Source organism: Lucilia cuprina, chromosome 3, assembly GCF_022045245.1.
Source record: "Lucilia cuprina isolate Lc7/37 chromosome 3, ASM2204524v1, whole genome shotgun sequence".
In the NCBI taxonomy this organism is placed as follows: Eukaryota; Metazoa; Arthropoda; class Insecta; order Diptera; family Calliphoridae; genus Lucilia; species Lucilia cuprina.
In genome coordinates, this window is record NC_060951.1 from 36,737,880 (window position 1) to 36,754,490 (window position 16,611).

General features: G+C 23.1%; 1 protein-coding gene and 1 long non-coding RNA gene across 11 annotated transcripts in view; both read right to left on the reverse strand.

The window, feature by feature from the left end:
- The window catches only part of LOC111691210 (dorsal-ventral patterning protein Sog), a 33,708-nt gene extending 23,374 nt beyond the window's left edge, over positions 1-10,334 (reverse strand). The window contains exon 1 of the mRNA XM_023453863.2: positions 9,942-10,334. Within this exon, the coding sequence (XP_023309631.2) occupies positions 9,942-10,194 (253 nt within the window). The 5' untranslated portion in view covers positions 10,195-10,334. The remainder of the gene's footprint in view (positions 1-9,941) is intronic.
- A 179-nt stretch (positions 10,335-10,513) lies between these two features.
- The window catches only part of LOC111691222, a 36,842-nt gene continuing 30,744 nt past the window's right edge, over positions 10,514-16,611 (reverse strand). For 2 of the 10 annotated variants that reach the window (XR_006940311.1, XR_006940312.1), the window contains exons 3-4: positions 14,953-15,045; positions 10,514-10,736 (exon numbers count right to left, since the gene is read on the reverse strand). This is a non-coding gene — a long non-coding RNA (uncharacterized LOC111691222). Of the gene's footprint in view, positions 10,737-10,770; positions 11,200-14,952; positions 15,046-16,611 lie in introns of those variants that run through there. The other 8 variants (XR_006940317.1, XR_006940314.1, XR_006940310.1 and 5 more) reach the window with 5 other exon arrangements.

Sequence of the window (16,611 nt, forward strand, 5' to 3'; positions counted from 1 at the left end):
TTTTTCCTAAAACCTTAAAAATTGCAACAATATATTTTTGCACTTAAATTGTTGTTGTTGTATTACATTAGCAGCAAAACCATGGCAATTGCTAAAAATACTTGAAATTCTTAATTAATTACAAGCAGACATTCTCAGTAGCGATATATTTTTTTAGAAAATGACACGCCTACTAGACGCAAAACACACACAAAATTTTCTATTAAGATTTTGTTTTGCAAAAAGAAGAAAAAAATTTGAATTTATTTTTAACTACAAAAAAAAAAAACTTTTAAAAATAAAAATAAAACTATAAACTAAAAACACATTATGCTGTGTATATAGCAAAGACATGATAATTTTTACTACAAAACAACAACAACTATAACAAAAAAAAATGAATTTTAGAAGTGCAATGACTTGATTTTTGTAAAAAAATATATTTCGTTCCCAATTTTAGCAAAAAAAAAATATTGAAAATTAATTTACAAAAAAAAAGAATTTTCTTTAAATTGCTTTTTTTTTAAAGATTAATGTTTTTATTTTGGTAAAAATTGGCGCCTAAATGACGCCGCTTTTTTCAAAAAAAAACCCGGTTAACAACAAAATTGTTTCTATAAAAAAAATAAAACTAAAATAAAGATTTAATTAAAAACAAATTGTTGAGGTCAGCTTGTGAGTAATTAATCGTTCAAACTAATTACCTACCCCCGATTGACTAAACTAACAACAGCAACAAGTTTTAGCTTAAAATTAACTTTAAAGTTGAAATTTTTCACATAAATTTAACAATTTTATTTTAACAAGAGCAAATGTTATTTTCATTTCAAATATTTTATTGTTTAAAAATAAACAAAACATAAATTTTCTTAAAAGAAAAAAAATTTCTTTAAAAAAACCAAAAAACAAATTAAACAATTTGAAAATTTTTTGTTCATCATTAAATAAAGTAGTTTTAAATACTTTTCTATATTTCTCTATTGATGATGATTTTTTAAAAAAAAAAGTGACATTTAAAAGTGTTGAAAATGTCAATCATTTATGATGATTATTTGTTTAAGGCGGCAGTTTTTTTTTTCATTTTTCTATACATTTTTTTCTATTTATGTTTATTTAATATTATCTGTGTTACTAAGGGCGGGTTTCTTACTACTCAGTTAAACTAGGCTTAACTTGCTGTTATATTAAACTCGAAACAAATTTAGGCGGACTTTAACTGATGATTGTGTTTTTCAGTTTTAGATTTAAGCTCAGTTAACTTTGTTAGTAATGCCAAGTTTTCACTCAAAAACATAAACAATGAACAGCTGTTTTTTGCAAACAATACTTTTGTAAAATGGAAAATTTTGGAAAAATGTTAAATAAACACTTAAAACAATAATTAATAAAACAAAACAAATCAGAAAATTGCAATTTACTTAAATATTAAAATTTTGTTCTTCCGAAATCATTGTTTTATTGTTTTTGTTAATTGTGTTTCCTCACTTATAACTTGAGTTTAATTGGCCAATTACACTCAGTTAAACTAAGATAATAAGCAACTTTACTGATAACTGAAAAACACGAAACATATATTAAACCAGGTTTAACCAAAGAATGAAGATTATCTTTATCGGAAAAACTCGCCCTAAATAAGAAATAAATCTTTGAAAGGTTAATTTATGGCCTTAGTTTTTTTCGTTTTTTTTTTTTAAGAAAAGTAAATATTTATTTTTAAATTAGATAAATAATATATTTTTTTCATAAAAAAACCCAAATTCTTGTATGGCGCTTCATATAAAAGTATGTTTATTTTAAAATTGATTGCCTTATGTCATGTAAAATGTCATGTAAAAATGTTGACAAGTTGTTTTGTTGTTGTTGTTGTTATTGTGTATTATTTATAGACAATTTATATATAAATTTTTGGAGTTGTTTTTGTTGCTGTTATCAAGTAATAAGTTATCTTTTTGTTTTGTAGTTTATTTTTTGTTTCTTTTTCAGTTTTCAAGGAATTTTTTTAACAAATTTTTTTTTAACTCCACAAAAGTTTCCTTTGAAAAATCTCTTTTTGCATATTTTAAAAAAACTGAAACTCTTTTTCTTTTCAAAACACAAGAAATCTACAAAAATTTCCTTTAAAAACCTTATCTTCTCCTTTCCTTAAGGTTTTTTTTACAGCTTAATTGTTACAAAAACTTCAGTTTTGTTGTTTTCAAAAGTTAAAGCTTTCAATAAAGAGTTGCATTGCTTAATAATTCTCTTGGCATCGTTATGGTACAATTTGTAGCTTAAGCGTTTAATTTGAAAATGCTTGAGTGTTTAATTAAAAGCACAATAAGTTTTTTTTAACAGCATGAACGTTTAAGTAACTTTATAGTTGTTTAATTAAAAGCTTATGAGTTCTTAAGCTATTTCAGAGCTTAAGTGTTCTATCAAGAGCTTAGGAGTTCAATTGAAATACTATTTAAAGCTTCAACGTTTAAATGAAAACTTAAACGTTCTATTAAGAGCTTAAATGTTTGTCTAATTGCTTAAATGTTTTATTAAAAGCTTAAACGTTCTATTAAGAGCTTGAGTGTTTTATTAACAGCTTATCAAAAGCTTAGGAGTTTTTTCAAGAGCTTAAGTGTTCTATCAAGAGCTTAAGTGTTCCATTAAGAGACTCATTGTTTCATTAAAAGCATAAACGTTCAATTAACAGCTTAAACATTTAAATGAAAACTTAAACGTTCAACTAAAAGCTTAGTTGCTTAACAAAAAGCTAAAACGTTTAATTATTAGCTTAAGTGTTCAATTAATAGCTTAAGTGCTTTTTTCAAAGCTTAACTATTCCATCAATAGCTTAACGGTTTAATTAAATAGCTACTTGAGAGTTTAATGAAAAGCATACAGTTTAAATGTTCAATTAAAAGCTTTGGTGTTTAAATAAAAGCTTTTACGTTTAATTAGTAGCTTAAGTGTTTATTTTTAACATTAAATTGTCAATTATAGGCTTAAGTGTTATAACAAGTGTTTAATTAAAAGTTTTAACTTTCAGTTAAAAGCTTAAGTGTTTAATTAAAAGCTTAAGTGTTCAATTAAAATCTTAAACATTAAATTAACTTAAATACACAATTAAAAGTTTAAACAACTTAAATCAAAAGCTTTAAGCTTAAATTAAAAAGCTTAAAAGATTTAATAAGAAGTTAAAACTTTTTAAAAGCTTTTAAAATTATTTTAAAAGATCTAAAGATTTTCCTAAACATTGAAACACTTTTGAGAAAAAATTTCTTAAAAAAAGATAATTTTGTCACCTTTTTCTAATTTCTTAAAATATTTAAACACGTGTAAATTTTTTCTAATATTTTGACATAACTAAAAAAACAACAACAAAAATATAAGAAAATTTTTAAAATAAATTTTTAAATATTATAATTAAAGGAAAATGTCAATCAAAAATTACAAAAAAATATTTAAAATAATTATAAATAATTTTTTTCTTATTGAAAAAAATTGCGCTGAAAGTGACTGACCTAACACAACTTTAAAAAGAAAAAAGCCCTACTTTTTTTTTAAATTGCTTTATGAGAGATTTATTTTCTATATAGTAATGTCTATGAAGACAAACACCGTATTATAAGCGTCTAAGGCGAACGTGACGAATTGCAGTATTTTTTGTTATATTTTTTTCACAAAAGACACAGCAAACAGACTACAAAAGAAATTTATAGAGATAATTTGCACACTTATGACGTTACAAAACAAAATTTAAATTTAAAATAATTTTTTTGTAAAAATTTGAAAATTTTTTAAAAAATTTTCAAAAACAATTTCTTTCAAATTATATAATTTATAGTTTTTTATTTTTTTTCGCAAAGTTTTTAATCACGAGATATTGTGAAAAAAAATCTCAATTTATTTTTTTATTACAAAATGCCGCTTGTGTTTTTAAAAGAGAAGAATTTTTTTTTTTTTTGCTAAATTTAGCTTTAATTCTAAATTTATTTTGTTTAACAAAAAAAGAGAATTTAAGGTCTGTTATAATGAAAAAAAAGAAAACAATTAAATTGTTGTTTATTTTTGGGGTGTTTTGTTAATTAACTTGTTGTTGTTTTTGCTGCTGCTGATAATGACGAATGTTGAATTTATTTAAAAAAAAATTGTATTTTTTGCATCACATGTTTTAAAATATATATATGTTTTTAAATTAGTAATTAAATTAGGAAATAAAAGGCCAAATAGTAGTTTACTTAAACACACCCACTTTTCTTTTTAATGACAAAAAATCACGAGGATTTTTTCTTGAACCCTTGGCCCCCACACCCCTTTTTTAGTTGCCAGGTGTTTAAGAGTTGTAATAAAAATTTAAAGAATTTTTTTTGTTAATTTCTTTAAATTTTCTTATAAATTTTCTTTGCCTTAATGTTGTCTGTCTGTCTGTGTTTCAAATATAAAGATTTTAAATTTTGTTGAAGCAAAAATCTAAAAAAAAAAAATTTCCTTTACATTTTCTAAGCAAAAAGAGAAAAAACGAGATAAAAGATAATTTCAAATGCTTTTAAAGAATGTGGCATAAAAATAATGATGAGTAAAATGTATTTTTATATTAACGTTATAGAGTCTGTAGAAAACATTTTTAAAGAAACTTTGTTGTTATAATTTTTTTTCCAATTAAAAATTTTTAATTTCCTTTTTTTTAAATTTGAAATTTTATATTTTTAATATAGTTTTTGGTAAGTTTTTTGTTATTTATTAATTTCTTAAAGTGTTTTCTTTAGTTAAGAAAAATTTCAAGAAAATTCCTTAAAAAATAACAAAGTTATTAAAAATTTTCTTCAATAGAGTTTTTTTTTTCTTTGGAATATTTTATTTTGACGCCTAAAGTTATGCTTTACTTTTAATAATCTTAATTAAAATGTTTTCCAAAAGGAAATTTACTAAAATTTAAAAAATTGCAATAAATTGAGAATGAATTTGAAAAAAATTTCTTTAAAACCAAATTGAAATAAAGAGAATTAACAAAATTAAGAAAAATTTAGAGTAAATTATGAAAAATTTAGAAAAAATTATGAAAATTTACAAAAAAATTATAAAGAATTAGGAAAAGTGTCAAACAAATTAAGAAAATCTAATAAATTGTTAAAACATTAAGGAATTTAAAAAAATAGAAAATTTAAAAAAATTTTATCAAAAAAATTGGAAAAATTAAAGAAAATTTTTTAAAAATTAATAGAAATTAAACAAACTCTTTAAAAAAATTTTTAAAAATTAATAGAAAAGTTAAACAAATTAATACATTATTTTATAAAAATTAATAGAAATTTTTAAAAATTAACAAAAATTTAAAAAAATAAAGAGAAATTAAAAAGTTTATAAAAATTAATAAAAATTAATAGAAATTTTAAAAAATTAATAGAAAATTTAAAAAATTAATAAAATTTTTAAAAATTAATAAAATTTTTAAAAATTAATAAAATTTAAAAAAAAAATTTATAGAAATTCTAAAAAATGAATACAAAATTTTTAAAAAAATTAATAGAAATTTTTAAAAAAATTAATAGAAATTTTTAAAAAAAAATTAATAGAAATTTTTAAAAAATTAATAGAAATTTTTAAAAATTAATAAAAATTTTTTAAAATTAATAGAAATTTTTAAAAAATTAATAAAAAATTTTAAAAAATTAATGGAAATTTTTAAAAAATTAATAGAAATTTTTAAAAATTAATAGAAATTTTTAAAAATTAATAGAAATTTTTAAAAATTAATAGAAAATTTTAAAAACTTAAAGAAATTTAAAAAAATTAATTTAAATTTTAAAATATTAACAAAATTTTTAAAAAATCAATAGAAATTTGAAAAAAAAAAATAAAAGTTAAGAGAAATTAAAAAAATTATAAAAATTTCAAATAAATCAATAAAAATTTGAAAAAATTAAGAAAAATATTTTTTAAAAATTAAGAAAAATTTAAAATAAATTAAAATTTTCCCAATTTATTTAAAATTAAATAAAAAATTTAAAAAAATTAAGAAAAACTTAAAAAAAATCAGAAACATTTAAAAAACAATTAAAAAAGTTTAAATATATTTTCTTAATTAAATTTATTTTTAAATTTTAAAAAAATTAGTAAAAATTAAATAAAAAAAGAAATAAATATAAAAAATTAAATAAAATATATTTCAAATTTTTTATTTAATTTTTTATATTTATTTAAAAAAATAAGAGAAAATTTAAAATCATTTAAAAAAGTTGGAATAAATATTTTTAATTAAAAATTTTTAGAAATTTTAAATAAATTAGTAAAAATTTAAATTAAGTTTTAATTTTTTTTAATTTCTTAATTTTTATAAAATTTTGAATTTTTTTTAGTTTATTTAATTGGATTTTTAAAAAAATTTTCTTAAATTTTTAAATTCTTTTAAAGTTTCTAAATATTTAAGAGATTTTTTTTCACTTGTATTTTCTTTAATCCTTAACAAATTTTAATTGAATTTTTTCTTTCTTAATTAAATCTCTTTATGGTTTAAAAAAAAAACATAAACGGATTAAAATGTGGCAGCATCTTAAAAAGTTTTCTTTTTTTTTTAAATATAAATATTAATATAAAATATTTTATAATTAAATTTAAAATGTAACTTGCTATATGACACCTATAGTGGGCATTGAAAGCTTCCTCTGCCTACATGGCTATAACTAAAATAAATTTAAATAAAAATTGTATATTAAATGCATTATAATTTAGCTTAAAACAAAGTTTAAAAAAATTAACTTTTTTTTAACAGACTTGAGACGCCTTTAAAACCTTAAATGGTTGTAAAATTTTGTATATGTATATAAGAGAGCGCCAAAAAAACAACTTTTTAACACCTTTAAGTTTTTTTCTATATATATATATATATATATATATATATATTTTTTGAAACCTATTTATCATTCAAAAAAGCTTCCAGCAGAAAAAGTGCGTAGTTGCAATTTTTCATTCATTCAAAGAAAAAAAACTCTATTCAAACATTTGAACAAATATGTGTTTTTTTTAAGATTTCATTCATTAAAATTTAATTTTTATTTTGTTTTATTTTTGAAAAAAAAACCTGTAGACGTACGCCTAAGCCCACATATATATAAACAAAATAAATATCAATGAATTAAAATTTATACAAAAAATAAAACTTCACAAAAAAAAGCTGGTGGGTTTTATGTTTAAATCACTTATAATTAAGCCAACTTGTCTGTCTGTCTGTCTCGCCTTTAGGCAGTTACTTTTTTATGTTTTTTTTTTTTTGAAATTTGTTAATTTTATTATTTGTTTGATTTTTTTAATAAATAAAATAAGCAGCTTCCGTTAGAGAGGTTTTTTTTTGGAAATGTTGGTCAAATCTTGTAGTTTTTAATTCCCTTTCATTATACCAGCTAATTAAATCTGTTAATGAAAAACAGCTGCTTTTTTATCTAAAGAAATCTAGGTTTTTGAAAAAAAAACCTTTTTGCAAATCTTCAAAAAAAAAAAACCTCTCTTGTTTTAGAAAAACAAGTATTAAACCCAAAGAAACCTAAAATATTAAGCGGCTTAGTAAATGTAAAGAAAATTCTAATAAAAAAGAAAATATTCTTGCAACATATTTTATTGTTGTTTTCAAACAGACAAATTGGCACCGGGGATTTTCTTCTTTAAGCCTCTAACAAAAACAAACATTCCTTCCATTCTACATAAAAGGAAAATACTTTTTTTTCTTTCAAAACCATTTAAGAAAATCTTTAGTTTTTTTTTGCTTTCAAAAGACGTCTTCAAGTCTCAACATTGTTCTTAATATATTTTCTATAAATTTTCTTTTAACAATTAAAAAAAACAAAACTATTTCTTACTTGTGGCAAATGCTGCTCTCAACATGTTGTTAAGGAATTTCCCACAATATCAAAATGTGTGTTCTGCTTCTACAACTTGTAATGTTGTGTATTTTAGTTTTAATCCTTAAGGGATTAAATGACATTGACCACCATACATAGAGGCATGTTAAGAGATTTATTTAAATTTTTCATAAAAAAACACACACAAGCACACACACACACACTCTGGAGTAGGAAAGTGGGTGGGCCAGGTAAAAAAAAAAGAAAACTTGCAAAAAAATTATGATGGGAAATTCCGGAATTTGCAAGTTGTGCAGCAGCATATGTTAAAATATTTTGGGAAAATACCAACATATGAAAAATGTTTACAACAAGTAGTAAAACAATTTCAAAGAATCCCAAAAGGTCATAAAATGTCAGCAACAGGTCAACAATAAACAGCAGTGTGGGAAATTCCCACACTTCCCAAAATGTTGCAGCAACATTAATAAAAATCTTATAAGAAAAATATATCACAATTTTTAACAATTTAAAGAAAATTTTTCATAACTTTAAAAAATTTTTAAAATTTTCTTTTTATTATAAAAACTTAAAGTATTAAGCTAAATAAAACTTTTAAAAAAATTAAAAAATTTTCAAAATTTCCTAATTTTTGACATAAACAAAAATGACAACTTAGAACAAAAATCCCACAAAAAATTTAATTTTTTAATTTTGAAAAAATTTTCAAAAATTTTGTTTAATTTTAAACATAAAAATTTCTTTATGATAAAAAACTTTATAAATTTTAAAAATTTTGATTTTAATTAAAATTTTCTTTAAATAATTAAAAATATTTTAAAATATTTTTTAAATAAAACTAAATTTTTCTTTAAGGAAACTTCAAAAAAATGCAAGTTTTAAAAAAATTTGGAAAATTATTTAAATAAAACTTTTTAAAAATACTGAAACATCTAAGAAAACTTTAAAACTTAAACTAATTTTGATTTTCTTTGAAATTTAAATTAAAAGTTTAATTTTATTTTTAAATAATTTTTAAAATTATAAACATTTTTTTGAAAAAAATAAATATTTTGATTTTTTTTATTTGAAAAATTTTTTAAATTTAGAGTTTTGAAAATTTTTTTAAACTTTTTTGTTTACTAATTTTGATTTTTAATAAAAATGTTTTAGTAAAATGTTTTGCAATTTTAAATAATTTTTAAAGATTTTTTTAAGGGAAAAAATTAATAAATAAAAAAATAAAAAATTTTAAAATTTCTTTAAATTTTGAGAATTTTGTTTTGCAACTTTTCTTTAATAACTTTTTACTTTCATCTTCTTTAAAGCTTTAACTAATTTTGTTTATTAATGTTATCAATTTAAAATTTAATTTACTAATTTTAATAAATTTTTTTTAAGAAATTGCAATTTTTATTATTTTTAAGAAAAATTTTAAGTTTTGTTAAATTTTGAGAATTTTGTTTTGCAACTTTTCTTTAATTACTTTTTAATTTCATCTTCCTTAAGGCTTTAGCTAATTTTGTTTTTTAATTTTATAAATTTAAAATTTAATTCACTAATTTTAATTAATTTTTTAAAGAAATTAACATTTTGCCAGAAAAATTTTATTATTTTTAAAAAAAATTTGTAGTTTTGTTAAATTTTAAGAATTTTGTTTTGAAACTTTTCTTTAAATCCTGATTCCTTAAGTTTTAAACTAATTTTGATTTGTTTTAAAAAAGTTTAATTTGTATTTTGTTTAATTTTAATTTTTTTTAAACAAAAATTTTTTTAATCAAAAATTTATAAATATGATGTATTTTCTAAAAATTTTCATAATTTTTTAGTTTTTAATATTGAAAATTTTTTACTAAAAACTGATATTGAGTAATCTCAACTAATTTTGATTTTTTTTAGATTTTTTTTAAAATTAATATTCTAATTTTAATTAAATTTTTAAAAAATTAAAGAAAAATTTTTTGAAATTAAAAAAAAAATTTTTGAATATTTGAAAAAAAAAAAATTCTCAAAATTTGAATTTTTGAAATTTTTTTAAATTTTAAACAAAATTTGTTAGTTTTGAATTTAATGAAATTTCGATTAATTTTTTAAGGTTTTTAAAAACTTAAAAACTAATTTTAGTAAATTTTTAAAAATATTTATTAAAAAACTTACCAGCTGGTCTATTATTGCGACGATTACCCTCGGCCTCCTCTACAAATAAAGGAGAATGTTTACGTCCTTCCACAAATCCTGATTGGCTGAGGCATATTAAGGATATTATAAAAACTTTTAAAGCTATAGTTGTTAGTGAAGAGGAGGGGGATAATGATGATGATGAAGATGCTGCTGCTGTCGTTGTTGTTGATGATGATTTTGAGTTATTAGAGTAACTTGATTTGGTCGTTTGATTTGTAATTTTAGCCATTTTTATGTGGTTTTGTTATTGTAATTAAATCACTTAAGAGTATCTTTAAGATACTTATTATTTAAGATTTTTTTCTGCTGATTTTTTTTTTTGCAAACACAATGATTTTTTTCACTTTACTTTTTGCGGGTTTAAATTAACTATATAATTATTTTTTATTAAATAAAATGGAAATTATTATAGATTAGATAACACCACAAGAATGAAAATAATAATAACAATAAGATGATGTTGTTGTTTTAATTTTTTTCAATATTTTTTCCTTCAACTTTTTTTAATTTGTATTTTTACTACACTTTTCTTTATATTTTACATTTAATTTTTTTTATTTATTTATATTTATTTAGTTGTTGTTGTTTTGTTATAATTTTCTTTTTTTATATTTTTTGTATTAAAGATATTTTTTTTGTATTTCTTTTTACACGCGTTCTTCGTTTGGTTGAGGTGTTTTTTTTTTGCAGAATTTTTTTTCTTATTTATATTTTGTTTTCTTTAAATAAACTCGATTTTTTGTTGTAGTTGTTGTTTAAAAAATTTTTTTGCTTTAAGAAAAAGATACACACGTTTGTTGTTGTTATTTTGTTTTAGTTTAACATATCTTGTAGATATTTTGTTTTTTATTAAATTAAAATTAATTTAAAAATTGTTTTGTTTTAAATAATTTTTTGTACAAATTCGTTTAATTTTTTTTAAGAAAATATGTTGCAGTTGTGTGTTGTGTTATGTTGCGCGTTTCGGAAAATAATGTCCACACACGGTATCGGTCGTTGAATAAATAAACTAACGAGCTCACACACCAAAAACCCAACAAAATACAAAAATTTCTGCCTGCTGCTGTTGTTGTTGTTGCTTTTGTATTTTAGAAAAACTCTTTACTTTGCGGTTTTGTTTTTATTTATTTTTTTTCTTCGTTTTTTGTTTTTGTATTATTTTTTTTTTACAAAAGATATTGAGATACATTCATCTTGTTGTATCCGTTCACTACAAATAATTTTATTTTTTCTTCTTTTTTTTTTTGTTATAGAAATAAAACCAAAACAAAATAAATTGAAAAAAAAGAGGTTAGTTGTTGTTGTTTTTGCTCTCGTGCCAATTATACGATTTTTGTTTTCATATGTTTAGTAAAACTTAAAAGAGCGTTATTAATAAAAAAATCTTTATTTAAAAAAAAACTAAATTTTTTAACACAATATTTTACTCTTCTCAAAAAATGTAAAGAAAATAAATTGAATTTTCTGTTTTTAAACTTATAATGCGCACGTTCGCTTCTAATACTCGCTGCATACTGTAGATCACTAGTTGTGTCGCAAATACACGAAGCCTCGTAATGAAATGTTGCTCAATAAGCAAGAGCAGGTCAAAATTGTATGCAAAATGTTTTATGCTCTTTGGCTTTCTGCAACATTTGCTTACTCTTACTCTTTTGAGCTTAACAGGTAGTTAAGCAACATGTTTAGCAACATTGTATCTATAAACACACACACACACACCGCTTACACACTACATATTAATTCTATAAAATCAAAAAACCGGATATCCGTTTATACTTTTCATTTATATAATTAAACACATCTTCCTTTAGCTCTTACTCTTCACTCACACTCACACACGCGTCTTCTCTAACAGGTAGCTAAGCTAAATATTGCACCATTTTGTAAACCCTTACCCCTGCTTCATTTCCCCTGGTTATAGTGCCTCTTACTCTTTATTTACAGCTTGCTCTTTCCAACTCCTTGTACTCTATAAAATCTTTTAGATATTTGTTTTAAAACCCTGTTCTTATGGTTTTTCAGAAAGCAAGTCCACAACAACAACATTTCAAATACAACAATTTTATCAAAAACTACAAAGTGTGAAAATTTTGTTGTATTTAACTTAAACACACACACAGCTCCAAAAATGTTTCCTAAAACATATCAACAACAACAGACTTTATGTCTATAACAGTCCGTCCGTTTGTCTGTCTGTCTGTCTGTCTGTCTGTCCTTCCCTCCTTCGTTAAGTCCGTCCTTCCTTCTATCTTATTTACTTTTAACACCTTTTTTCTTATACTCCCTACACTGTGCTTTATCTTTCATCTCTCTTTTTTTTTTGTTTTCAAACAAATAAACATTTTGTTTTATTTTTATCTAAATTCTTGGATTTATGTTTTCATTAAACCTATTTTATATTTATTTACTTCAAAGCCCCACCAACACCATCACCATCAACATCATCATCAGCTTATGATTTATAGTGATTACTAGGTGTTAAAATCTTGACACCAAAGTCTTGTCTTGTCCATAGTCTTGTTTTCACTCTTAATCGATTTAGATTATCTACTGATAATAACATTTGTTTATTTATTACTCGTTCTAAACACGTAATGTTAATTACAAAAATCTAACACTTTAACACATGATTTATAAAAATCGTAAATTGTGTTTTTTTCAATTATTAATACCTTATTATTTAACTCTATAGATTCAATCTTTAAAAATTGATTAATTCTTGTATTAAATATGTATTTGTCACGATTAACTTACATATAAAGCAAGTTATAATTAAATCTTTAGATCACCAACAATTGAAACTTTAGGAAGTGGTGTTATTTGAAAGGAAAGAGGAAGTTTATCTTAGGAATGTAATACTTAATCGGGAAGTGTAGAATTATTGGCTTATCTTAGATTTTAAGCTTTAAAAAGGAAGCTGAAGTTTTTATAGTCAATGAAGATCGTTAGCTCAATATGATCAATCATATTTTGTTTGAAAATAAGACAATGATCGCAATTGTGAACATTAAAAGATCAATAATATTTTTGTTTAATAATAACGATGATGTTGATCTAAGCAATATGTGATCTTGACAAAATATCATACGACGATCATAGGCATGGATTTACATCCCATTCAATAAAGATCGATTTGTTACATCTCCATTATTTTCCGATTGAAAAGGTAGTTAAAGCTTGTCTTGTCAATCATTTTTTGTTTGAAAATAGAAGGAAGATTGTGATCGTAAACGTTACACGATCAATAATATTTTTATATGAAAATACAGATGATATTCATTTAAGCGAGATGTGATCTCCACAGCATGTCACTAAGTGACATACAACGATCATAACCATGGATTTAATAGGTCGTACGATTTGACATAATCTCCATTATTTCCGATAGAATCAGGAGTTGTTTTAGATCTTTACCTTTAAGAATAAATCTGAGGCTGATGAAAATATAGATGATATTGATCTAACCGAGATGTAATTAGATAGATAGATTTATTAGGTCTTACGATTTAATATGATCTCCATTATTTCCGATGGAACAAGGGCTTGTCTTCTATCTTTATCTTTAATAATAAAGCTGAGACTCATTTTATATTCAATAAAGATCTATAGTGCAACATGATCAATCTTATTTTGTTTGAAATAAGAGTATGATTGCGATTGTTATCGTAATACGATCAATTATATTTTTTTATGAAACATAGATGATATTGATTAAAGCGAAATGTGATCTAGACAATATTAAGATCAACTATCAAATCTTGAAAGTGCATTTTAAATTTTCATTATTTTAAAAAGAGTTCATAACGAACAACTATTAAATCTTATATCGGAAAGTTTCAAGACTGTTTTTAATATCAGGATGACCAGTTGTTTCGAACAAGAATGCAAATTTCAGTTCCCAGATCACTTAAATGCTTTATGTGTAATGATAATAAACTCTTTATTTGGAGATTTTATTCGAATGTGTCTCTAGACAATACAATTTTAATTGTCAGTTATTTAAGACGATCGGTATTACGATCAACGATCAAATTATAGCAGTGCAATTTTAGTAAAGATCTCTCGCGAAGCGCAACAGTGTTATTGAGAAACAGTTTTGTTTTTAAAAAGTTCAAGATCAGATCGCATGGTCAAAGAGACAATACGATTTTAATTTTCATTTTTTTTTAAACGGCTGTGTTACGATCAACGATCAAATCATTTTGGGTGATGATTATCAACTTCTATTTGGAGATATCATTTAATCGGTGAGAAGTTTCATTAGAAAAGTTATATCGGAAGCTGACAAAACTGTCTTTTATATCAGGATGATCAGTTGTTTTAAACATGAAATCATATTTCAGTTCCCAGATCACTTAAATGTTTTTTGTATAATGATCATTAACTCATTATTAGGAAATTTAAGTCGCATGTGCCTCTAGACTATACAATTTTAATTGTCAGTCAGTCATTTCAAATGATTACATTACGATCAACGATCAAATCTCTCAGCAGTGCTTTTTTAGTTAATATCCCTTGAATATTATTAAGAAACCATGTTGTTGTAAAAAAATATCAAGATTCTGTTGATCGTATCCTATTGATCGCAACGATCTCTCGCAAAGCGCAACAGTGTTATTGAGAGACCAAGGTATTTTAAGAAAAATCAAGATCCATTTTTAGCTTAGATCTCTCGAAAAGTGTTTGTGAGAAATGAAAGTGTTTAAAGAAGAGATTGTGCCTTTATATACAAAGATCAAGATCCTGTACGGTTTCATAATCTATGAATGTTTTCTTTAAAATTATGACAAACATATCGATCGCATCTTTATCTCTTTATTTTTTTGCCAAAATTCAAATCCATAAATTTTATTGAAAAAATTTTGAAAAAAAAACTAATTATTTGTGTGTGTGTGTGTGTATGCTAAATTAAATGTGCTAAACATTAAAACGTATAAAACAATAAAAAAATTTATAATAAAGAACAAAAAATTAACAACAAGGTCACCTCATTAAAAGCCCAGTGTTGTTCACACATCCTTCAAACAGCTGTTAATTTAATACCACAGACACAGTCACCGACACCGACAACAATAGACGACTAGACAGAAAAAAGAGAGAAGAAAAAAATAAATAAATAAATTTTAAACAAAACTCGCACACACTCTAGTTATATTTAATAATATTTAAAATTTGTTGTCCAATATTATTATAATTTTGTTGGTCTTTGTTGTTGTTGTTTTTTAAGTAACAAAAAACACCAACAACAAAAAATACCACAAATATTGGGGGCGTGTAAAATAATTTGTTGTTTCACACACGATTAAATACATTATGATATGTAGCTGTCAACCATCATGATCATCATCACAAAAACTCTCTCACAGCAACAGCAACAACAATGAGCATTAACAACAGCAGACAACAATAACAATGTAGACAACGACGACAATTCACAAATATGAACTCGTAAATAAATAAGAAAAACAAAAAAACAATGATCTTTACACTAACAACATTATAAATAAAGACTACAACAACAACATACAGATACCACAACAATTTTAGGGAAAACCAAATCACAACAAATAATTTGAAAAACGATAAAATTACAATAACAACAATACATTTAGATAATATTAAAATCGAAAAAAAAACACTTTAACAAGATAAACTTTTTAGATGATTTTGTTCTCTTTCGTTTTCTTTATTGAAGAATATAATTTAAAAGAAAACTTTGTTTTTTTTTTGTTTGTGTGTTTTTTTAATTTAGTAAATTTTTTTTTAAATATTCATAACGATTATTTTGTCACATTAAAGTAAAAATATTACAAATTAAGAAAAACTAAAACATCTCTTTGCATATTTAGTCATTTGGAACGAACAAATGTGGTCGGTTGTTAGAGTGATATGAGGAGACATGGTCGATTGGAAATCACCCTTGTTAAAATTGAAACGAAAAAAAAACTTCTAACATTTTGTGTTGATTAATATGAGGCGTCATTGTGGCTTTATAGAGCGACCAGTAATTGATGGAATTTATTTAAATGATGCATTGAAAAATTTTTGTCGTTTTTACTCGGATTCGTTTTCTATTTAAACTTAATTATCTAAAATATACCCCCGGGGGCATGTTACCTTGGTGAAACCTCCGCCTTGGTGTTACTGCAATTCCGGGGTATAAAGAGGTGGCCAATGCCTCTAGTCTGGCCGGGACTAAAAAATTGGTTACAGTCTACTGTTTGGCTTAGTCCTTGCATAGATTAAAAGAGATTAGACCAGAGCATCGCATAATCTGGTACTACGGGTGGTCAGTTACCCGCAGGACTATGTCCTGGCTGGTCAGTTGGTTGGATCCACTACGTGGATCCCAAGCCCAAATTCGGGGGGAGAGTAAGTGGCGGTTAAAAGACTGATGTAAGGTAAAGTCAATATTTCGGGATAAGTTCGCTGCTGTTGCCGAAACAACAGATACCCCACAGAGGTGTTACTGTGGGACTAAGAGTTGGAAATAAGTTGGTATTAATTGTGTATGGTTGGTATTTATTGAAAAATGTGGGGTACGACGGGCCTCACCCACCCGTCTACCAATAATAAATGTGTCGTATGTTTTCTCTTATGAATGTGTCGTATGAATGAGATGAGTGCTGGGTTGTATGATGATGTA